Source organism: Protomyctophum bolini (genome assembly GCF_963924005.1).
Source record: "Protomyctophum bolini genome assembly, chromosome: 6".
In the NCBI taxonomy this organism is placed as follows: Eukaryota; Metazoa; Chordata; class Actinopteri; order Myctophiformes; family Myctophidae; genus Protomyctophum; species Protomyctophum bolini.
The window spans coordinates 19789890-19814159 of record NC_137867.1 but is presented as its reverse complement, the minus strand read 5'-3'; the positions used below and the strand labels follow the sequence as shown (position 1 = coordinate 19814159).

The window sequence follows — 24270 nt, the reverse complement described above, 5'->3', positions numbered from 1 at the left end:
TATTTTGGCAGGCAAATTATTTTGGCAAATTATTTTGGGAGGCAAATTATTTTGGGAGGCAAATTATTTTGGGAGGCAAATTATTTTGGCAAATTATTTTGGGAGGCAAATTATTTTGGCAAATTATTTTGGGAGGCAAATTATTTTGGCAAATTATTTTGGGAGACAAATTATTTTGGCAAATTATTTTGGGAGGCAAATTATTTTGGGAGGCAAATTATTTTGGGAGGCAAATTATTTTGGCAAATTATTTTGGGAGGCAAATTATTTTGGGAGGCAAATTATTTTGGGAGGCAAATTATTTTGGCAAATTATTTTGGGAGGCAAATTATTTTGGCAAATTATTTTGGGAGGCAAATTATTTTGGCAAATTATTTTGGGAGGCAAATTATTTTGGCAAATTATTTTGGGAGGCAAATTATTTTGGGAGGCAAATTATTTTGGCAGGCAAATTATTTTGGCAAATTATTTTGGGAGGCAAATTATTTTGGCAGGCAAATTATTTTGGGAGGCAAATTATTTTGGGAGGCAAATTATTTTGGCAAATTATTTTGGGAGGCAAATTATTTTGGGAGGCAAATTATTTTGGGAGGCAAATTATTTTGGCAGGCAAATTATTTTGGCAAATTATTTTGGGAGGCAAATTATTTTGGCAGGCAAATTATTTTGGGAGGCAAATTATTTTGGCAAATTATTTTGGGAGGCAAATTATTTTGGCAAATTATTTTGGGAGACAAATTATTTTGGGAGGCAAATTATTTTGGGAGGCAAATTATTTTGGCAAATTATTTTGGGAGACAAATTATTTTGGCAAATTATTTTGGGAGGCAAATTATTTTGGCAAATTATTTTGGGAGGCAAATTATTTTGGGAGGCAAATTATTTTGGGAGGCAAATTATTTGGCAAATTATTTTGGGAGACAAATTATTTTGGCAAATTATTTTGGGAGGCAAATTATTTTGGCAAATTATTTCGGGAGGCAAATTATTTTGGCAAATTATTTTGGGAGGCAAATTATTTTGGCAAATTATTTTGGCAAATTATTTTGGGAGGCAAATTATTTTGGCAAATTATTTTACACTTTTGGTTATTGAGAAACAGCTCCTAAAACATTATTTGACACTTTTGGTTGTTGAAAAACCGCTTCTAACCATTATTTGACACTTTGGTTGTTGAGAAACAGCTCCTAAAACATTATTTTACACTTTTGGTTATTGAGAAACAGCTCCTAAAACATTATTTGACACTTTTGGTTGTTGAAAAACAGCTTCTAACCATTATTTGACACTTTGGTTGTTGAGAAACAGCTCCTAAAACATTATTTTACACTTTTGGTTGTTGAGAAACAGCTCCTAAAACATTATTTGACACTTTTGGTTGTTGAAAAACAGCTTCTAACCATTATTTGACACTTTGGATGTTGAGAAACAGCTCCTAAAACATTATTTGACACTTTTGGTTGTTGAGAAACAGCTCCTTAAACATTATTTGACACTTTTGGTTGTTGAGAAACAGCTTCTAACCATTATTTGACACTTTGGTTGTTGAGAAACAGCTCCTAAAACATTATTTTACACTTTTGGTTATTGAGAAACAGCTCCTAAAACATTATTTGACACTTTTGGTTGTTGAAAAACAGCTTCTAACCATTATTTGACACTTTGGTTGTTGAGAAACAGCTCCTAAAACATTATTTTACACTTTTGGTTATTGAGAAACAGCTCCCAAAACATTATTTGACACTTTTGGTTGTTGAAAAACAGCTTCTAACCATTATTTGACACTTTGGTTGTTGAGAAACAGCTCCTAAAACATTATTTTACACTTTTGGTTATTGAGAAACAGCTCCTAAGACATTATTTGACACTTTTGGTTGTTGAAAAACAGCTTCTAACCATTATTTGACACTTTGGTTGTTGAGAAACAGCTCCTAAAACATTATTTTACACTTTTGGTTATTGAGAAACAGCTCCTAAAACATTATTTGACACTTTTGGTTGTTGAAAAACAGCTTCTAACCATTATTTGACACTTTGGTTGTTGAGAAACAGCTCCTAAAACATTATTTTACACTTTTGGTTGTTGAGAAACAGCTCCTAAAACATTATTTGACACTTTTGGTTGTTGAAAAACAGCTTCTAACCATTATTTGACACTTTGGTTGTTGAGAAACAGCTCCTAAAACATTATTTTACACTTTTGGTTATTGAGAAACAGCTCCTAAAACATTATTTGACACTTTTGGTTGTTGAGAAACAGCTTCTAACCATTATTTGACACTTTGGTTGTTGAGAAACAGCTCCTAAAACATTATTTTACACTTTTGGTTATTGAGAAACAGCTCCTAAAACATTATTTGACACTTTTGGTTGTTGAAAAACAGCTTCTAACCATTATTTGACACTTTGGTTGTTGAGAAACAGCTCCTAAAACATTATTTTACACTTTTGGTTATTGACAAACAGCTCCTAAAACATTATTTGACACTTTTGGTTGTTGAAAAACAGCTTCTAACCATTATTTGACACTTTGGTTGTTGAGAAACAGCTCCTAAAACATTATTTTACACTTTTGGTTATTGAGAAACAGCTCCTAAAACATTATTTGACACTTTTGGTTGTTGAAAAACAGCTTCTAACCATTATTTGACACTTTGGTTGTTGAGAAACAGCTCCTAAAACATTATTTTACACTTTTGGTTATTGAGAAACAGCTCCTAAAACATTATTTGACACTTTTGGTTGTTGAAAAACAGCTTCTAACCATTATTTGACACTTTGGTTGTTGAGAAACAGCTCCTAAAACATTATTTTACACTTTTGGTTATTGAGAAACGGCTCCTAAAACATTATTTGACACTTTTGGTTGTTGAAAAACAGCTTCTAACCATTATTTGACACTTTGGTTGTTGAGAAACAGCTCCTAAAACATTATTTTACACTTTTGGTTATTGAGAAACAGCTCCTAAAACATTATTTGACACTTTTGGTTGTTGAAAAACAGCTTCTAACCATTATTTGACACTTTGGTTGTTGAGAAACAGCTCCTAAAACATTATTTTACACTTTTGGTTGTTGAGAAACAGCTCCTAAAACATTATTTGACACTTTTGGTTGTTGAAAAACAGCTTCTAACCATTATTTGACACTTTGGTTGTTGAGAAACAGCTCCTAAAACATTATTTTACACTTTTGGTTATTGAGAAACAGCTCCTAAAACATTATTTGACACTTTTGGTTGTTGAGAAACAGCTTCTAACCATTATTTGACACTTTGGTTGTTGAGAAACAGCTCCTAAAACATTATTTTACACTTTTGGTTATTGAGAAACAGCTCCTAAAACATTATTTGACACTTTTGGTTGTTGAAAAACAGCTTCTAACCATTATTTGACACTTTGGTTGTTGAGAAACAGCTCATAAAACATTATTTGACACTTTTGGTTGTTAAAAAACAGCTCCATTATTTGACACTTTGGTTGTTGAGAAACAGCTCCTAAAACATTATTTGACACTTTTGGTTGTTGAGAAACAGCTCCTAAAACATTATTTGACACTTTTGGTTGTTGAAAAACAGCTTCTAACCATTATTTGACACTTTGGTTGTTGAGAAACAGCTCCTAAAACATTATTTGACACTTTTGGTTGTTGAGAAACAGCTCATAAAACATTATTTGACACTTTTGGTTGTTGAAAAACAGCTTCTAACCATTATTTGACACTTTGGTTGTTGAGAAACAGCTCCTAAAACATTATGGCAAGCTCACACCGACCAACTCATTGGAGGAAATGTGGGGTTCAGTGTCCAAGGACACTTCGACATGTGGACAGGAGGAGCCGGGATTCAAACCGCCGACCCACAGATCATTGGACGACCTGCTCTACATCCTGAACCACAGCCGCCCACCATGGATGGTTCTTGACATAAGCGATGACGACAGATATCATATACCGTTACCGTATATTATATACATATGCACAGTTGCAGTGCACACACAGAGTTGTGGAATTTATAGCTAGGGTAACAGGACAACTCACCCTCCCGGAATTTTCAGGATAAAGGAAACATTCAGTCTAAATGTCCAGTTTGCTAATTCACGCCAACTTTGGTGTTGAAACTTTCACAACAGTAGACAGTGTCGGTTCACGGAAGTTGTTGTAGGCTATGTGGGGATTCTCTGACAACATTTGAGTGGGCAAAACCTTACATAATACTAAATTATCAATATAAGTAAAATAATAGCCTTTCCATAGGAGAATCTTTTTATATTTTTCCAAAAAGAATATAAACAGCCAATTGCATATAAGTTATGAATCTTGAACCTAAGGTAACTAAAGGTTTGCTGTAGTGTATGTAAGCATTGTAAGGCAGTGTGTAAACTGTGTTTGAATCTGCATACATTACAGGACTATCGCCTAAGTTGCCCCCCTGCTCCTAGCCCCTCCCACCCCTCTCTGGGGAAACCTCTGGGATGAAAAACGGGCAAGCCCCTTTTCTACCAGGGTGAGTTATCCAGTATTTGTAGCTAGATGTGAATAATAATAATTATATAATTAATCAAATACATACTTCAAGGCTGAGTTGCCCTTCTGGTGGACTCTGGTCTGGAGTCGGTTCCAGTTCATGCACTAAATTGTATAAAAGTAAAATAGAAGAGAGTGGAGAGGAATGGAGCAGATCAGAGAAACAGAACATGAGACAGTTAAATAAATGTAATTAGAAAAATAAAATCTAACACTGAATGCCCAAACCCAGACTACACATCTGATTTGCAGACTTGGAGTAAATTAGATGATTTAGACATTTTAGTGCACATTCAGTTTGGAGTAGTTGCACATTGCTTTCTATATCAACATTACATCAGTCAGCCTTCCAGCTAGCACTCCTGGAAAGGGCAACGCCTTGTTTTTAGCATATCCAACTGGGTTAAAACTAAAAGTATGTAATGTATGTTGAAATTAAGCTTGAATATCAATGACCTGCCTGCATAAGGGAAGAGAAGTTGTGAACCCGTCAGACCAAGAGTCACCCTGAGGAAGTGCCTAAGGCCCCGGGGCCCATAAATATCCACACAGGGTAAAGACTCGGAGAGGCTTGGGTTCGTGTTGAGACTCACAGTACACAGGAGTCCAGGCAGGCCAAACAGGTGATCCCCATGCAAGTGGGAGATGAAAACCTTAGTGATTCGACCTGTATATAATTGTAAAAACATGAAAAGTATTGCAGTAGTCAATACAGACATTCTTTGACATAAGATTGTTTGAGAACCACGTACACGTAGACTCACCAGCTCGCAGCTGACTCTTCATGATCTGAGTCTGGGTTCCCTCGCCGCAGTCGAACAGCCAACATTCTCCCTCGGTCCTCAGAACCAGCGCGGAGGCGCCGCGGTGCGGGGCCGGATAGGCAGACCCAGTCCCCAGAAAAGTCAGATCCATTGTCATTTTCTCCTGAAAAAATAAATAAAATAATATGTTTATAAAACAACTCTTGACATGAACTGAGTACTGACCGAGGCCACGTTCCAGTTCCAGCAGTTCCAGATGTAATGTAAACACAGGCTCACGATGATGACGCGCAACACAAGCGACGTATGTTTACTTATTTTTCTAATATTCCTTTAATCGTATAATAATAATGTAATGGCAGATATACATTAGTACACAAAACAGGAGAAATATGATACCACGTGGCACGCGCCTCATAGACACATTGTTTATTATCCTGCTTTTGCTAAAATTCTGTTTTAACCTGGGAGTGGCTTTATGACAGCATTAACCGTCACAATCCCCCCCCCCCCTCCATCTATTTACTGGAAAGTATTAAACAGTTGATATTCATTGTGTTCAAGGCCCCAAATAATACCCCAGAAAGCATGAGTGTCTATTTCAAACTACTCGCAGTAGCCTCGGAAACCCAGACGTTTTTATTTAACCTGGGAGTGACCACTAAAGCCTTAGCTTAGTATACTACACACCCACACAACACCAGAGGCAGTGCAAACCATGTACAACCCAGATTCGGCACAAACAAGGGACTAAATTATTTTCGCTCCTATGCCACCAAAATGTGTAACGCCCTACCAACAGTCATTAAGACATGTGAATCCCTTGACTCCTTCAAAACCGCTCTCAAAGGGCACCTATGGTTGGCTGCAATTTGAAACTGGCCTCTGTAAAATCTGAATCCTTCCCCCCACCCACGCCCCTTTCCCCTCACTGTATATGTATCTTTTCCCTTTTTGCTTCCTATATGATGAATTCCTGTTCTGTTTTTTAACTACATAGAAGTGTCTATTTGTATGTCTCTAAATGTTTTGATGAATTGAACAATGTGGACCCTGTTGTAAACAAGTGTAATGCTTAATTGGGTCGTCCACTCACAGTTAAGTCTTTGTATTGAGTAAGTTTGTGCTTGAAATGTACTGTAATTCTACAAACTGTTAATACATATTTCAATCAATCAATCAATCAATCAAAGAGGCTCTGGGAGTGACTGACATCCAGCAGCATCAGCATGTCATAGAAAACCATAAAATAATGAATGTAAACACTATCAATCATGGTCAGTATGACAGTAATGACATGCCTCCATACAGGAGCAAGGAGCAGTCCATGGTGCTTTGAACATATCGAACCACACAGTGATTAGTTAATTCCAATATGCATTTGCTTTGGTAAGCCTGTTCCAATTCATTAAGCGCCCAACGTCATCTAGAGAAGAAACAAATCTGGTATATTTGCTATACATGAATATAAGTAGGCTATCTATGGTAAATAAGTAAGGGTCATGGTTATCTTTTCCAGAGCTTTATTTCTGGATCTGTACACAAGGTATTAAAGTACAACAGAAAATACAAAATAATGTTTAACAAAGGGGGAAAAAATCAACTCAATATTTATGTACAATTCTTATAAACAATAAAGATAGCTTCTTGAACATTTCTGATAGTGAATGTCTTGATTGTCTACATTTCTGGATATACATTTTTACGTTTTGTAGTTTTCTATTCACAAAGCCATTTTCTTTTTCGTCAAAGGACTTGAGTTTAGTCTTAAAACCACAACTTCTATAATTTTTTTCTTCCTTTTTTTAAACTTCAAAACACAATACAAAATATAAAATAAAATTTGTTTAGTGCTTGCTTACACACACACACAAGTCTCATACCAGAGATATCAATAAAATATCACATTTTTGAGAGTTCACAGGGTGGTGAAAAACCTACTTCTACTACTTAGTCAATGGCCTTTACATTCTGACAGTTTTGCTGAGTCTTTGTACAAACCACAGGTGAAATAAATATCACTGCACTGCTAAAGCTAGAAGAGCTCAGAGGACCTACTGCACAATGCGCATCGCATTTGGAAGAGAATCTAGCTCTCCACATACTTAAGAGCAGCAGCCATCCCTTTACCATCAAGACAAACAATATAGACAAGATTGTGTAAAAGCTTTTACACATACAACTTTAGCTTTTTTGGAGAAAAAAAAGAAAATAGGCATCTTTTACACATTACTGCAAGATTTGAATGCAAAATGCAACATTGAGTAATATTGATACGTCTTCGGTAAAGCCGTTTTTCAGTGGTACTTTTAATGAACAAATACAGCTGGCATGCGTGGTTCAGCCGTCCACTGGTGTCGGGGTATGTGACGTCTTTCCAAAAGAAAAACAAGATAAAATAAGATCACAAAAGTCAAATCGGTAAAATGCTAAATGTAATGTCTGTACATATCTACAAATTATTGCCTTTTGACAAGGAATCAAATTAAATCCTTTGTATCAACATAGATTCACAAGTGTAAGAGGTCAGTTGATAGACTTTTTAAAGGCTATTTGCTAAGTATTTACAAGAAACGCAGAAGTGTCTCCTCTGATGATGGCCTTATAAATTGAACAGACTAGCAATGGTTCATAATGAAATAATCTGTATACACAATTGTGGATTACTGGATCTATGGACATGACAGTCATTCATTACAATGTACCCCTGAAAAAAAACAAAAACTACGTATTCATATCACAATGCATAGATACATTAAGTAAACACGACTACTGCATCCATTCAACTGACAATCTGCCAAACACTTTACAGCTCACAATTATGTAATTCAGTCAAGAAAACAGCTCAATTTCAGCTACTAAACCCCAACTGGACATGAAATTCTGAACCAGATACAAGGCATAATCTTATCAGTACAAACATTAAAACAAAGCAAACAGAGTGGCTTTAAATAAAGAAATAATACTGCTAGCAGGTTTAGGCAAGTTTCTTTTAAAGTGGTCTGAAAATGTTGCTACTTGTTTGGGGACAATGTTTTAACTCCCAAATCTGTGGGCCAAAACCAAGTTTTTACATTGCAATTTAATATGAAAAAGGACAAGTGGATGAACTAAATAGTGTAACTAAATAGCGTTTCCTTTTCTGCACAATTGTGAATTGTATGTTAGTATCTTATAAGCCCATGTGGCCTTATAAAACACTATAATAGAATCAATGTTTTGCAGTTCAATATTGCAGGTTCACTACTAGTCTGTAAAGTGATTCTGAACCATCAACCATGATTAGTTTCAAAGTGTGACAGAAACAGACTGTATAGAGGATTATAATCAGGAGTGATTTAAGTATTCTCAGACATTTAAATAATACCTTTTGGCCACTTTGGACTGTTAAGTAAACATGGGGAATAACACCAAATAAGGTTCCACAGGAGAGAACAAAACCAAAAGAAACATCAACGACTCAAACAAACACCCATAGCCATCTACTGTAAGTGCTGCTTGCCTCGACGTTCCTCGTCTCCATGCTAGTGAGTGTTGACTTTCACACAATATCTAGTCAGGCCTGTTGTGGGACATTTTTAACCATCTGCTCCAGCCCATGAAGTACCTGTAAACCAAAGACCGATTCAGATTTTTTTTTTAAGTACCAAAAAATAAAAATAAAAACGCAACTACATACAAACAATAGAGGCAGACAATGAAGCTGTTTTGGCAGCTGAACAGAATGGCAGGATAGCTCTGAAGATGTTGTGCAGATGTGAGGAAAGAAGGAAGATACACAACTCTTCTACTGCAGCCTCTGGGCTCCACTGTACAAGGACTTAAACATCTCAACACCACAAAAACAAAAAGTCAAATGGCTATATAAACTCTTGAGAGAAATCAAGATTTTAGTTCTATATGATAGACATCACTGATGTCATATTACACATAAAATGAAAACAAAAACAAACAATATAATAGAATTAAAGAAATCAGATTCTCCAGTGAGTCTTATGTACAAGCAGGATGGGGTGGGTATTTAAAAGAGGGAGGGGGGAAAAAAGACAAAAAGAAAAGAGGATCACTCTGACTGGAGTGCTGCGGTGTGCTGTGTGTGGTGCCGTGCATGTGCACCCAGAAACCCATTGGGCTCACCGCTACCAGCCAAGCTCCCAAAGTCTGTGACGGACACGGCCATTTTGGCACCAGTGATTCGGTGGTGGTGAGGCCCGGTCCGCCGCCCTTCAAAGTCCACACCAATGTTGCCTACAGAGACATCGCTAATAAAGGAGTCGGGGAGTGCCATCTTGAGTCTCTTAGAAGGACGCTCGCAGTCTTTACTGACACACACCCCTCCAAGCTGGCCCAGGTCCGAGTGGTAGAAGCCGGCGTCGAGCATGTTGAGGCAGTCAGGATCCCCTCCGTTGGTGGGGAAGCCCAAGGGCTCTTCGTGGTTCAATGGTCCGCGGTGGAGGCTCTCCAGAGGTGGGAAGCTGTAGGAATCCAAACAACCGACTTCTGCAGGGCTGCACACTGTGGCCACACTGTTACTCAAAGCTGTATGGAGAAAGGATAAACAAATGAATACTGGGCTTTCAGGAGATTTACACAGAAGAGGCCATGCCGTCTATGACAGAGGGCGTATCTGTCTTTAGCTAATCTCATGAACCACTGGACAGGTAAGCACCAAACCTTTATGCACACTCTGTAGGCCACATGTGTAACTACACTAATTATTTGTCACATGGATTTAGCTTTTTTAATTAACACAATGAGTGCCACCTGGTGGACAAAAGAGGTGGCACTTGGGTGCCACCGGATTAGAGTCCGTTTTAGTATGGCACTTCAGGTTTGCCGCCATCTTGGATGCTAATAGCAATAGTGCCAATGCTAGCGAGCTGAGGTGAAGCCCATCCTTGCTCCAGAAAGAGACTAGTGAGGCCTTCTTATATCGATAAGAACTCGTCCTCAGCACCTCGTGTATTCATTTAATAGCATCAAATGCGTTTTTATATTTATATTCAATCGTCAGGGGCAGTACGTCAAAGCCAGACAGAGACAATGGCTGTGGATATAAAGCTAAATAACGTATTTTAGTTTCGGACAACCAGCAAAAGGTCTGGGCCACAAAATGTCATGTCAGATACGTCACAGATGACTGACATCATAGGCTGGTCACATGAAGTCCAATATTTACATTGGCGGCACACTGTTTCTATGTAGTTTCCGAGGACCACTACATAATGTGGATAGGATGACCAAAATGTGTTACTCAAACTGCTCAGAGAACATTCTAATAACTTCAGATAATTTGATCACTTTACTTTAGTAATGCAGAAAAGACAATAAGCTGTACCACAATACAGCAACACAGTCATGTGACGAAGTATAAATCCGGGCTTCATACACAACAGCAGTCGCAGACACATGTTACACCGGTTGCTGCTAGGATACCTGAATTTACTTCAGAAGAGGGTTTTGAAGGTTTATCTTAGATATTACCTGTAGCTCCTTTGTAGCTGATGTAAATATAATTGCACACCGTGCCTTTTCTACTATGCAACATGCCGAGGCTTGCTGAAAATAATTATTTGCTACGTTAGTTGTTTATCGCACACCAAAGCAGGTCTGATCAAGAGACCAATCAAACAATGCACAAAAACTAGTACATAACATTACTGAAGATATTTAGCAATGTTGGGTTTACTAGGAGTGGTAAATAAATACAGAATATTTTTGGTTGAATTGTTATACTGTGCCAATCCCCAAAATTGCACAATTTCAGCGGGCATTTCGTATCGGCCTACCGAAACCTAGAATTGCGTAGTTAGTATGCAAAATGATTGCAGGTTGGTAGGTATGCATTTCCTGCAACATGATACGAAGCATAATGTTAAAATGTATGTGATTTCTTCATATTCCACAAAAGCAGTATGACCTCAATGATACCGACCTGTGAGGTCACTGGCTGTAATGGAATTGAGCAGACTGAGCTGCTGGTCTGTGGTGGGCTCCATCCTCCCTCCTCCACCTCCTCCTGAGCACACAGATGAGGTGCTGTCCACTGCCAGTCCCTCAGCCTCATCCACCAGCCTGTCCATCAGGTCACTTGGGTAACAGGGAGAGAAAAAAATACATTACTTGACAAAATTCCTGAATTACTTAATAAGGTATTCATGAATAACACAGGCCTATACAGTATGTATAAGCCATTGCACATGCGTCGTCAAAATTCATTCTGCGCTGTCAATCAAGCGCCGGGAAGTGCTTCTGCGTACCAACCAACAGCTGGGGCCGCGCAGAATGATTATTATGGCCAGAATACTAGTAAATTCTGTGGCGAGAGCATTTCCCACTGACTGCCACTCAAAGTAGCTACTACTGGCCAATCACAGCACGTCTTGCACAAGTGCACTGGCCATTGTGGCTAATCACTGCACGTCCTTACTCAAACGAGGGAGGATTCCATGCTGCTCGCTGCTGGGAGGAGGGCGGTTGACAGGAGGATAGGAGTTTACTACTGAGAAAACCTGACACAAATGGTTCGGCTTCTCCGTTTCAGATGTGGAGCAAACAAAAAAGTAAAAGTTGTAAAAGGGCATGCTTTGGATGCTTTGCACTCTTCCCATTTGCCGCTGTGCTTGTGTTTGTTTTCCGGGTGCTGGAGCAAGTTGCTCGTGTGCGATGTCTCTCACAGCCTAGGCACTGGCCACCGACTTTTTACGGGTACAGGTTTTAGTTCCGACATAGTGGAGTGGGAGGAGTGCAAAGCATTGCGGACTGGCACTACTGCTGCACAACATGAAGCTTATCAACATGACAACACCGTGTCCCGACATACTGTCCCTTATTATCGTAAAGTCGGGTAGTGTAGACCGTTTATTTTGCACCGAGGACTGTCTGACTCTGTGTTGATTGTGTACGTCGCCTCGGCTAAAAACAAAAAGGGAAACCTGACGTATGCTTCGCCGTACGACGTGTCGTATGTTAAACAAATAGCTGATCTGCAAGCTCACAACGTGTCGCCTACGCAACACGTTGCGAGCTAGTAGATCGGCTATTTAAATAAAAAAAGTATCTAAATATTGCTTTGATGCTCATATTATCCTTAGAAAGTATTAAGAAGTTTGTATTAGAATATGCATATAGGGCTGGACCACACAGCTATAACTGCAATTTGCAATAATGGGATGAATCTAGAGTTGCTATACTCTCCATTGACTCCCCAGTCCGCACTTAATAAATATCGTTTTGCTATAAGTTATTCATGCATCCCTCTCTTATCCATCCGGCGAGACGGGTCGCCGCATTTTGGGAGCACCAAGTAACTTCTCCAGGTGCTCCTCTGAGTACTAGACCAAAAAAAGTTGTGTGCAGCCCTGTGTATAAGAATGGAAAGACATTCCCCTTTCCCTCACTTACGTTACGCCAGGATAGCTGCTGTACTTCTTCTTCCCAAAACGATTCTGCTGAACAAAGAAGTCAAAGCGCTCCGACTTTTTCCACATGTAGTAAAAAGCCACACATTCTGCTACTGTCCGTGTTGTAACCTGACAGAGGAGGTGATAAATTAATAGACTTTCCTGGGTAAAGACAACATTGCGTTCATCATACATCCGCATTGCATCAAATAAAATAAAAAGAAGCCTCACCTTGTGTTTCTGTATGAGGTGGAAATTCTTGTCATACATCTGTAGTGCATGCTCAAAGTTCCTACATTCATCTTCTGACCATGGAGGCGATTCTTCTGTAATGAAAGATTCAGAATTTTCTTATGGATTATGTTACACACCAATATAAAAGGCATGCAAACAGGCCCAGGGTGAAAAAGGTGACATTGTGCAGGGTTCAAACGCTGTGCCGCGGGCAAAGGTACTCTGAAAATACCAGAGTGGACCCCGAGACCTGCTCGGGTCGGAGGCGTGTTTTATCGTATCACTCGGGCAGGGTCGGAATCGGACATATCCCCCGCGGATCTTGGGTCCGTCAATTATGTGTAATGTCCGAGTGGATCCGTGTGTGACTTGTGTGTGTACTGTCTGTGCTTTTTTTGTTGTTGCAAATGTTAAAATCAAGCAAAGGTCAAATCAAATTAATATACCGGTAAGAAGGTTAACGCAACCATGACAACTCTCCTGTGTATCCCCACACATGGATTTAAGAAGAGAACAAAGTAGGTGCTGGTTATAAGTGCATTGAGTGTCGTGCCTTGTTAATATTCCATTCAGCCAAGACCGGTACACGCATCTGCTAAAACTCTGGTGATTGTGTGTAAAAAACAAATGATCCTTTTGGTTAATTTTAAATGCACACACGCTGAGGAGAAGAGACGAGAGAAGTCTCTCATCCCACCCTCCGCTGCAGCGAACCCCTCTCCCCCCCCCCCTTTAATCATAAAATGGTAATTGGTCAATATGTCCACTATATTATTTAATAAAGTCCATAATTATGTCTGCCTGGCTGGGTCGGGTCTCTCGGAAATAATCGGATCTCGGACGGGCCCAGCACCGCCATTAGAAAGAAATCTCGGAACAGGTCGGAATCGTCGCATTTTTTTTTTTGCATAAATAGGATTTGCATAAATCACACAGGTGCCATATTTGGAATAAAAACTGCGATTTTCGCCCAAAAGCTACACTTTTGCATGTAGTGACTTAGGTCACATTCTCACCTAATACTTCGGTAGACTAATGCGTATGGGCGGAGAATTTGGGAGTCTTGCATATTTAATTTTCTGCGGTATGCCTTCACACTAGCTGTCATCCGCAGCAATTGGAAACGCAGCAGGGGGGACCTTTATCAATGTGTTCCATTCATAAACTAGCCTACACAGTGAAATCTATGGTGATAAAATTATACTCATAACGTGCATGTGTCGTGCCGTCTGGGACTGGACCCCCACCCTCTCTCACTATACGCACGCAGCCACACACTGTTCTTTTGGGCATGGAGGCACAGCGCTGAGCGGCGAGCGCACCGATATAACAGACAGCAGCGCAAAATGTTTACGTTTATTGAGATGAAAGTTCCTACTCCCCACTAGTCCCCACACAGTGACAGCACTCCATGTTTACGGCACGCACAGACAGACATAATATTCTGTAGGCTATAATACTATTACACTGCACTGCAGTGTTTATGTGTTTTCTTAAGCAATTGATTAATGTACTCGTCCTCATTTCGATCAGGGCTTCAGTCTCCTCATTCGACCACATCTATCCACGGTAACGGGACATCTTTGCGCTGCGTAAAATATGCCTTCTCCGTCTCCAACTGTGTTCAGCTCCTCACCCGCCACATTGTTTGCTTCATTTCCTTTATTTACTGCGGATTGCATTCACACCTGCACCGAATCGTAATCAAGTGCGATTGGAAGCGAAGCGAAACCCCCGTTTTTGTTCGGAGTATAATGCGGTTCTTTAATACGCATTACGATTCGAATGAGCCTTCACACCTGCCAAACGAAGTGCACTTTCTGAAAATGCGCAGCAGGATTCGTTTTAATCGCAGCAAAGCTCTCTGGTATGAATGTGACCTTAGTAAGGCAACGAGTCACCAGAACAGTTTCGATGTGCGAGGAGGGGACATTCCTTTATATATTGCTTAATCAAACTCTGGCGAGCCTCAGCAGATATGTTGTCCGTTTAGGAGGACTAGATGAGGTTTTGATTGCTGTCATTTTCATATTGGGTTATCATCATCCTCATCAAGTGCCTCAAATCATATCAGGACAATTGCCTGCACAGAGCCACAGACCACATCACTGTCATGGTCAAGCAGTAAGGCCTGTACAGCTCTTAGTGCATTTTAGTAAAGCATGACTCAAATGACCATATCACCTTTTCCACATCTGTAGACTATCACTGATATTTTTTGCACCAGGGAACTCTCAAATTTGCATTAGCATAAAACGTGTAGACAAGAAATACTCCTTTTGGTAGTTCAATATAACAGGTAGCATAAAAGTGTGTCAACAGTATTCAGGCGCTTAGCCTTCATGATGTTGCAGTACAGGACGTCTGTTGTGATGCAATTGTCTCAGCAATCAGCTATGTGAGTGGGGCTGTCCCTGTGTCCACGAAAATAGCGTTTGTTCACCACCAAGTGTCACTGTTGACACAGACACACACAGGCCAGGGAGGAGGGCTTGTACAGTACACTTCAGACGGGTCTGATTTTTAAATCACCTTTTGGTATCGCTTGGGAACTCAATAGAAGCGCTATCAAAAATGTACCAGTTACTTTTAGACCAATGGAAAACAAAAAGAGGTGATGGGTGGTATGTGTGATAATATAAACAATGACATAGCACAAAAGGTTCGGAAATGTGTGTTTAGGAAATGTTTCTATTGTAACAAATTACGGTATTCACCTTTAACCCAGCTGTCATTGGGCTCAAAAAAACCCATAGAAGTCCATGTATTTGGGCCCAACTTCACCTAGACTGTATTACCTTAATAAACATGGTCATGAATACTTTTTGCTTCCAGTCACTAGTTTAAAGTCTCATTTCTAATGTCATAATATTGTTTTTGGAAAATGATGGTCCCATTTATAAAAATAATGACCATAAAGTCGCGCATGTTCTGAGGGGAGTGGCTACCGTTACAGTCTATGAACGGGATCCCCCACCCACTCAAGTCAAAATAAAAACCAACGAAGAAGAAGGGGGGAAGTCCCGCCTTGTTGTCTGGGCCAGCCAATGGGCCAGCTGGGCCCAAACGGATCTAGAAAGATGGCGACTTCCATTGCAAGGACTGACAGGCTTCATTTTACATTCACGTTAGACCCGCGGAACGCTTTGTCCATATTTTTTACAGTCTATGCCTCTATGGTGTTGCGCCCATGAAAAATGCTTTTGTCCCAGCCTGCCCAGGTACCCGGGGTGCAACGATTTCCCCCCCATATGATCCCACTCTAACAGACCATTTATCATTATGGGGCTGTTCCACTAATCATATCCCAGGGACAACTACGTTCCCATACAACTACACGCCAAATGATTTGCCAAATTCTTCTCTTCGTGTGGGCAACCCACAGACTCAGCAGTGCTGCTATTCCCACACATCCATGTTCCTTAGGAATGGTGCACCATTTAAAAGGACAATGAAGTCTGTCCAATGGGGGGGGGTGTATATATATATATATATATATATATATATATATATATATATATATATATACATACATACACACACACACACACACAGCTGTATTACTTCATTAACACCTGCATGACCGTGATACGACTAAGAAACTCGTTTTCGCAACAGTGTAATGTAACCATTTCAAATTACCTTTTGAGGACTTTGCATGATTGCAGTATCTCTCCAGAGCTTCACGAATGTTGTAGTTGCACTTCAACAGCTCATACAAAGCCTATTAGCATTTAGACAAGTAAATTGGTCAGAAATGCAGGCACATAAAAATGTCTTGCAAGCAATTAAAGTTCAGAGCATGAAAGGGACTGAAAGCAATTAGTGCAAAGAACAGTTTATGTAATTTACTCATCTATTTACATCATGACAATATATATTTTTTGCAACAAGAGTCCAATTCTATCCTCTGCTATCAAACAAAAAGCTTGCATATGCGACCAATTTGTCCACATTATTGAGCAGTGCTATGAGAATTAGGAAAAGAAGGATTACATCTATTAAAGTTACTTGTTCATGGATGATTTAATTTACGACTCTGACCTGTTCGTTGTCTCTGACGTGCGAACCTGCTTTGTCACATGCTGTCTTCTCATCCGTGGTCCGCGACAAGACATCAGACAGGAAACCCCTAACTTTGTTTTCTGGCAACACGCCGGGGGTCCATAGTAACTGGTCATCATCTTCATATACTGCACAACAACAATCACACAGTTAATATTTCTCATCTCTATGTATTGGTGACAGCTTTGCCAGGTGCAGGACCGCTCGTTCAAGAATACATTTTAGTTTAGTTTATTTCGAACCTTTCACATGTATAACAATACATTGAGTGGCCCGAAAAGGTGTAGGCTGAAGCTAGAAGCTTATAATTGCCTACCCTATTGGTTTACAGAACCAAAAAAGATAAATAATAATAATAATATTAGAGCTGACAAAACTGTCAGACAGTAAATTAAGAAAATAACATAATGATGATAATAATAATAAAATAAGAGTAACAGAAAACTCAAACCCCATACATTATTATTGGTTGTCAATATGGTCCGTTGCAGCGTGACAATATGGAAGTATTGCCATCAAACTGCACCAAACCACACCACACTAGGTACACCACTAGGTGGAGAATCGATAAATGGTCATACATACAGTTTGCACTTTTCATTTTGGTCTTTAAGTTATAAAATGTGGCATTTACCCTTCTCTCCATCTTTGTAGTGACAAATGCAAGTTGGGACCTCTGCTTGATACTGTGCCCCCACCATTATTTCCTGTGTTAAACACAACAACAACAGTGTAAGAAAGTAGCCACATTTATTCATCAAGTGTATTCACGCCCGCTATAGTGTTACTGATGTAACCCATCAATGATACATTTGTTTGGCTATACTCTACAAAGTTCTCTCTAGCTAGTCCAAAACACAAGACTTTCAACAGGTACCAGGAAACGTGAACACATCATCTTGGCCTCCCACCACTGGCTCTTAGGATCCATTTTAAGATTGTTATTTATCCAGATGGTCCCTATTTTCCTCTCAAGTAAGGTGGTTAAGATTATTGAGGCCTGGCTAAGATCGTTTATCTGGAGCAAGAGAAGGCCCAGGTTGAAACTAGCAATATTACAACTGTCCGTCTCTGAAGGAGGGCTGGACCTCCCCAATATAAAATGGTATCAGACAGCTGCATAATCTGTGCAGAACTTTGGTCTACTGTTTTGAAATGTGCTCTATAAATAAAGTTGGATTGGATAGTTTTGTACCTTTCTCGAATCCTCTGGGCTCGGGCCATCATCATCACACTCTGACTCCTTATCGCCATCAGAAATATGGTTGGCTGAAAAGGGAATGGAAAACAAGCACTTTGAAACCCTTGATTACAATGACACTTCCTGACTCTCAATGCATTATGTCATGACTCCTTGGAGAGCATCAACCAACCCATCCACACAAACCAGTGTCAACCAAAAAGGAATTTTTTTTTGTAAGCTAGCTTGTTATCTATCGAACTTGCCGCTACTTACATCTAAGAGTTCTGGGGAAGAAGTCGGTGGCCTCATGGGACGTCACTGATGGGGTCAAATCATCAGCCGAGGACTGGGTCTCCTCCTCATAGTCCCCAGACAGCAGGTCCTTAGCGATCTCCTCCTATGGAACAAAATCAGAATTATACAACTTTAACCAGTGGAGAAAGTTGAAAATGTACAAACCAGGGATGTGCACAGCCAAATATGTATTTAACAAGTTCCAAAATGTAGTAAACATTCTTATCCAGAGTGACACACAAGTGCAAAATCAAAGTAAATGGCATGAACACAGGGAATACAGTTACACTAGGTTTGGGCCACTACGCAGGGCTCGCATCTAGAGTTCGGGCCCTCACACCTATGTTGCACCGCCAATCCATCCGATATTGCCGAGTCAGTGTCCAACTGTCCGGGGCTTTATCAGAGTAGTCTGTCTATATCCCCTTTGTGCTCACTGCTCATATGCAAAATAATGGAGATCTCTGTATGTGTCTGTCTACCTGTGTCCCCTATGCCCATACAGTATATGGAGATTTCTGTATCTGTCAGTCCATGTCCCTGTTATGCCCATGAAGTCATTGGTATATGCCCATGAAGTCATTGGTATATGCCCATAGCCTGTATATTATTGGCACATCTATGAGCAATGAGCATAGTGGTCTGTGGCTCTGGACAATCTCCCATATATGCCAATTATATAAAGGGTTTTCTTATGTTTATGTCTGAGTGATAGAGACATGCCTATATATGGGTGTATTAGGTTTGGTTATGTCCAATCTGGGAACCCATTGGTAAAAAAAAAAGAAAAAACAGCACTCTTCTGTTTGTTTCCTTTGAATTTCGGTAGCGCAGCACAGAATCTAGGTTATGTCTGAGTCAGATTGATGTGACTGTGGTCCTGCCTGTATATATTATATGGGCGTATTGCCTGTGTAGTGACTTTCTAGGGAAATAATTCACCCTAAGAGAGTGGGCGGGGGTTTCGTGGTAAACAAGGAAGTGGGTGTGTGTGTTGTGTTGTTAGTATGAGTGAAGAGTGTGAAATAAACAGACGTGCCGTTTTGCAGTTCTGCACATTCTGATTCAAAGAGAAATAGCAATTTGTCTTACTTTGCTATTCCTACAGTATCAGGTTTGTTTATGGTTATGTCGGGGTGACGCTGCCGAGGTTCGCTGGCCACCATATTAGCCAATTTTAATATATAGGACAAGTATAGTGGAAAGGAAATTTGTGCATATTTTATATTCTTTTAGATTCAAGCTTATAGTTAGAAATGGCTAAGCCTTGCCTTGGACCAGCCTTTAAGTTATACTGCTATATACTGACAGAGGATTCCCATGATTCAATGAGCTCCTCTACATCTGTAGATGCATTCATTTTCCATTGATGCATGTCATTAGCTTCACTTCCAGTTTTTGTGCTCTCATCTCTCAGACTTTCTCTCAAAGAGACTGTACCAAGCCCCCAGCCAGCGGATCTAGGGTTTACGTAGTTATTATTGTTGCTGCTGCTGTGCGTCCGTCTCTCTCTAGATTTATTTATTTATATAACCGTCAAGGGGAATGGCTGCTCACCTACAGCAAAGTTCTGCTTGATGGTTCTCCAGCTAAACAGTCGTTTTACCTTGCCACCATTTGTGTTTGCCACACCATGGTGGAATCGTAGGGTCTCTAAATTAGAGAATATATGGTCTTGGTCTACTGTGTCATGAGATGACTTTTACTATGATTTGGCACTATAAAGACAATACTATATCAATGTCCACCAAAAAGGGTCAACTATAGTCACATAAGTAGAGTGCTATGTTTCCACACCTCAAAGTTGTAATTTGTGCAAGATGATGTAAACAAATTTCCACTTGTGGGCAAATTAGGGACGGGGGTTAGCAGCTTGGAACATGTATCCTGATCCAGCGGAATTGAGAGAAATCCCAACACCCAAGTTGCAGCAGACCAGTAAAATTCACTCAAAGCCAAAAAAGGTTGTGCAATATAGATTCTCATATTCAATGTATACAGTGAGGTAAGAAACCCTAGGGGTACAAGAATCTCACTGTTTAGATTACATGCGATGAGATTTGTTTTTTATATAGACTGCATTAAGATCAAAAGCAGACACAGGTGTCTAAAGGACACTTGATTAAAATATGCTTTTATTATTACTATGTTGCCGTTTCTGCTGTTAACATCCATATTTATGACAATACTGTACTGTATTTTAGTGAACACACAGTCCAAGTGCAAAGAACAAGTCGCATATTTCGGTAGTATACCTGCTCTGGTACTCCTTTCCTAATCCCAGTCCAGTTCTACATTTTTGTATCCATCATTAGTAGTATTTGTTACCCATAGCTGTATCTCAATTGTCTGTATTTGACCCGTTTCTTTACTTCTGTACTGCCATTGACAACTGCATTTTCCCTACAGGACCAATAACAAAGTATGCTTTTTGTTGTAGACAGGCTATGTTTAAATTAAACCTCAAATGTGTCTGCCTGTGTGTGCGTGCATGTGTGTGCGTCAAAATGTACCTTGTCCAGGGTCATGTCTGGCAGTTCGTCAGTCAGATCTCCAGAGGAGCTATCTATACTGGAACCTGCTGAGGCCTCATATCGATAGATGGCCAACAGCTCCTCCAGAGGCATATTTCCCTCCTGATCAAATAGAGGAAGAAGGGAAAATTAATACAGCATGTTCAAGGGAGTCATTTCATTGACTTCTGGATTATTAACCCATTTAGACCAGAGTACGAAACTGTTACTTTTCAGGATTCAAAATCACAAAAAGCTCAACACAACACGTTTTGAGCTTTAGGGCATTCATTTACGGAAAAAACACTCTTGATATAACAATCAAGAGATCAAATTATGATCCATTTCACCACAAATACCAACTCATATCTCCACAATGTCATGTATTTATTTAGCATTAATTGGGTTTCAAAATGTCTTGCTTTGTAAAACAAATGGAAACACTCTTCTCTCAGGAGGATGTATTGGTTTACCTTTTCCAGATCAGCTATTTCAGATCTGAAATTCCTCTCTCCCTCCAAAGACTCTTCCTCCTCCAATGTCCTCTCGTCGTCGTACTCATGTACTAACATCTCTGCTGTTGGGTCAAAGTCATGGTCCTCCGACGATAAAGAGCCAACTGAGGAATTAGGAAATAATTATTTTCCCAATGTTTTAATATTGCTGGCCTATTTTAAGTTTGAAGGACAAATTAAGTTTCACACTGGCATCCTACATCATCTCACATATAGATGCCATCTTTGAAAGCGTATTTTAAATATAAATACATGCAACAGCACAAATGGCATTTTCTTTCATCATCACCACCAGTGGAGATAATGTGCAATTATGATCGTTAATCTATAGCAAAATTAAGATACAAATGTTAAATTATAACAAAGAAAAAAGAAAAAAGGTCCAACGAATGGGTCCATACCTGGACTCGAACTCCCTAAGGAAGCCTGCAGAAAAAACGACACCACAACACAGATGGGTTCATGAGAAGGATTTGACAAGCTGTTATCAGGACTCTTAAAACTTATAGTAAATCAATAATACAGTGACAGTCTACTGTCCCTATGATGCCTGCCGGGAACAGTTACGCACAAACACTGCAGTTACCGCTAACGTTACCTGCAATAGGTAGCTAGAAAAGCCTGTAGACTGTAGCTACTGGAGAGTGCAGTTTCGGCATTAACAGGTTATCGTAATTCAAGGAAAACTATCATATGACTGTCGCTTGAATTCCTGGGGCTTGTGTAGACCAAAAGCAAGATATGTTCTATCGGCTTTTCATGAATTAGCAAGCGGTCAGGCTAATGTTCTCCAGACAGAGCCTGCCGATATGCTTCGAGAAAAATGTAAACACTCCGTTTCGTTGGCGCAGAACTTTTAGCGTTAGCATTCATCGAGTTTAGCGATTCCCGCTAAATGAAATGACTCTAAATAGGAAATTGCAATTCCCATTCATTGCAAATATGATACGCTCTGATTTGCTTTAAGCAGCCAGCTAAATTGACGTATCAATTTACACGGCCGCTTTACCCAAAGCAGCTGAGAGAGCGAAGGCGCAGCGGCCTTGTAGTGAAGGATCAATCTGAACATTCAAACATATTTTAGACCTCTAAACACCACTATTTGTAACATAGAGCACACGATATACAAGTAAAAAACCAACATGTATCCAATCGATAGCATAGAAAGCAAAAAATAACGCTAAAATCGTGAAAATATCGATTTAAAAAGGGACGCTTCTTCCCTGTTTTCCCTCTTACCTCCGCCATATTGGTACCTATAGCTAATGGGCTGGTTGGAGCGCAGTACCCGGATGAGCTCTGTCAGCCAATCACAGCTCCAGGTAACACGGATGAACTCTCCCAGCCAATCACAGCAGCAGGTAACAGGCTCTGGTCGTGACGGCTTTCAAAGTGAGTGCAGCTAAAGTGTCATTTAGCCAGAAGGGACCTAATTTATATTTATGACAGATCCTCAAAATGTTACCAAACATGTTGTATAGAGTGTCTAGTTTCTATGTTCTTTACACTCATTTCGATATTTCTATATAAAATGACAATCCATCCGCGACAAATGTGCTGGAGGGTTTAACTTTACACTAGACCAGCGTAGGTACAGTATGGTATAGCCTACCACAAAAATAATAAATGTCATATTAAGGTTTTAGTTTTACTCACCGCAGCCATTGCAAAAATAAAGTAGGCTATGGTATATGGCCAGTAGAGGGCAAACAATCCCCAACAATACTGACCTCGTCTCTCCCTGAGAAGTCCTCAAAAGTAGAATCGAGTCATACTCATATAGCCTACTGCATGTCTATCAATCACAAGTTCAATCTCATTTGTATGTGAGCAGAGACAAATATGCATCAGGATGAATGTGTCTGTCTTTGCCCCTTCCCTCTGTGTCCCCGGCCCTTTCTCTCTCTTTCACTTGATGATGCTTGCCTTGGACCTAAGCTAAGGCACCCGTCCCCAAAAATTTCTGGGATATTGCGACCGTATGTAGATTACTATGAAAACCTGCAAAACCTGTCAGTCCGTCACACCACCATATATGGCTGTCCGTACACGTCAGGCTGTCAGTCCGGCCCATGGGCATGCCTCGTGACACGCTCCATACTATACTGTATGGCCGTCTCCATATATATGAAGATCACAACACTGACCTCATCAAACCCTGGATAGCCATACATGGAAAGACTGGATCATCACGTAGATCTGCATATATGGAGCTGACCAGCAACTCTGTATCTGACCTCAAACATCAAACCCTTAGATCTCTATACATGGACCTGACTTGACCTGACCTGACCTGACCTGACCTGACCTGACCTTCATTATGTTGATCCATCCTCACCCGTCCTTCCTCTTCAATGTCTCCCTTTCTGATACCTGTCCATTCAAACTCTAGACCTCGCCCTTTAGAGCGAGGTCGCTTCTTGCCCTCAGGGCATCTTACTGGTTATATCTATAGGTCTGTCGGATAGCCGGTTGTCCAGAACCACCGCAAAAGCCTCTACCCGGGCTCTGGACCTGCATGGACACCCCCATAGTGCAGGCTATTGCACAGGGTGTACTGTATACTGTCATATACTATTGTTGTTCAAAGTGCTTTCTGTTTGTTTATCGTGCTGCATCTTATAGTAGTTCGCATACTCTGTATCTGTATCTTAACGGCTGTCGCCCGCAGGATCAATAAAAGTGTCTCTCTCTCTCTCACACACACACACACACACACACACACACACACACACACACACACACACACACACACACACACACACACACACACAC

General features: G+C 40.1%; 2 protein-coding genes across 2 annotated transcripts in view; both read right to left on the bottom strand.

Annotated features, from left to right (window-relative positions):
* The window catches only part of elac1 (elaC ribonuclease Z 1), a 123344-nt gene extending 117870 nt beyond the window's left edge, over positions 1-5474 (bottom strand). Inside the window, exons 1-3 of the mRNA XM_080765569.1 lie at positions 5289-5474; positions 4985-5191; positions 4571-4629 (exon numbers count right to left, since the gene is read on the bottom strand). Of these exons, the coding sequence (XP_080621695.1) occupies positions 4571-4629; positions 4985-5191; positions 5289-5445 (423 nt within the window). The 5' untranslated portion in view covers positions 5446-5474. The remainder of the gene's footprint in view (positions 1-4570; positions 4630-4984; positions 5192-5288) is intronic.
* A 1357-nt stretch (positions 5475-6831) lies between these two features.
* Positions 6832-22742, bottom strand: mier3b (mesoderm induction early response 1, family member 3 b). Its single transcript, XM_080765163.1, has 13 exons — positions 22735-22742; positions 21897-21921; positions 21454-21599; positions 20981-21103; positions 18447-18570; positions 18186-18259; positions 17625-17697; positions 16970-17118; positions 16568-16649; positions 12923-13017; positions 12693-12820; positions 11224-11378; positions 6832-9827 (listed from the first exon to the last, which is right to left on the bottom strand). Exons 3-13 carry the CDS (start codon positions 21550-21552, stop codon positions 9352-9354), a joined length of 1578 nt encoding a protein of 525 aa, XP_080621289.1. The 5' UTR covers positions 21553-21599; positions 21897-21921; positions 22735-22742; the 3' UTR covers positions 6832-9351.
* Between the last annotated feature and the right edge of the window lie 1528 nt (positions 22743-24270).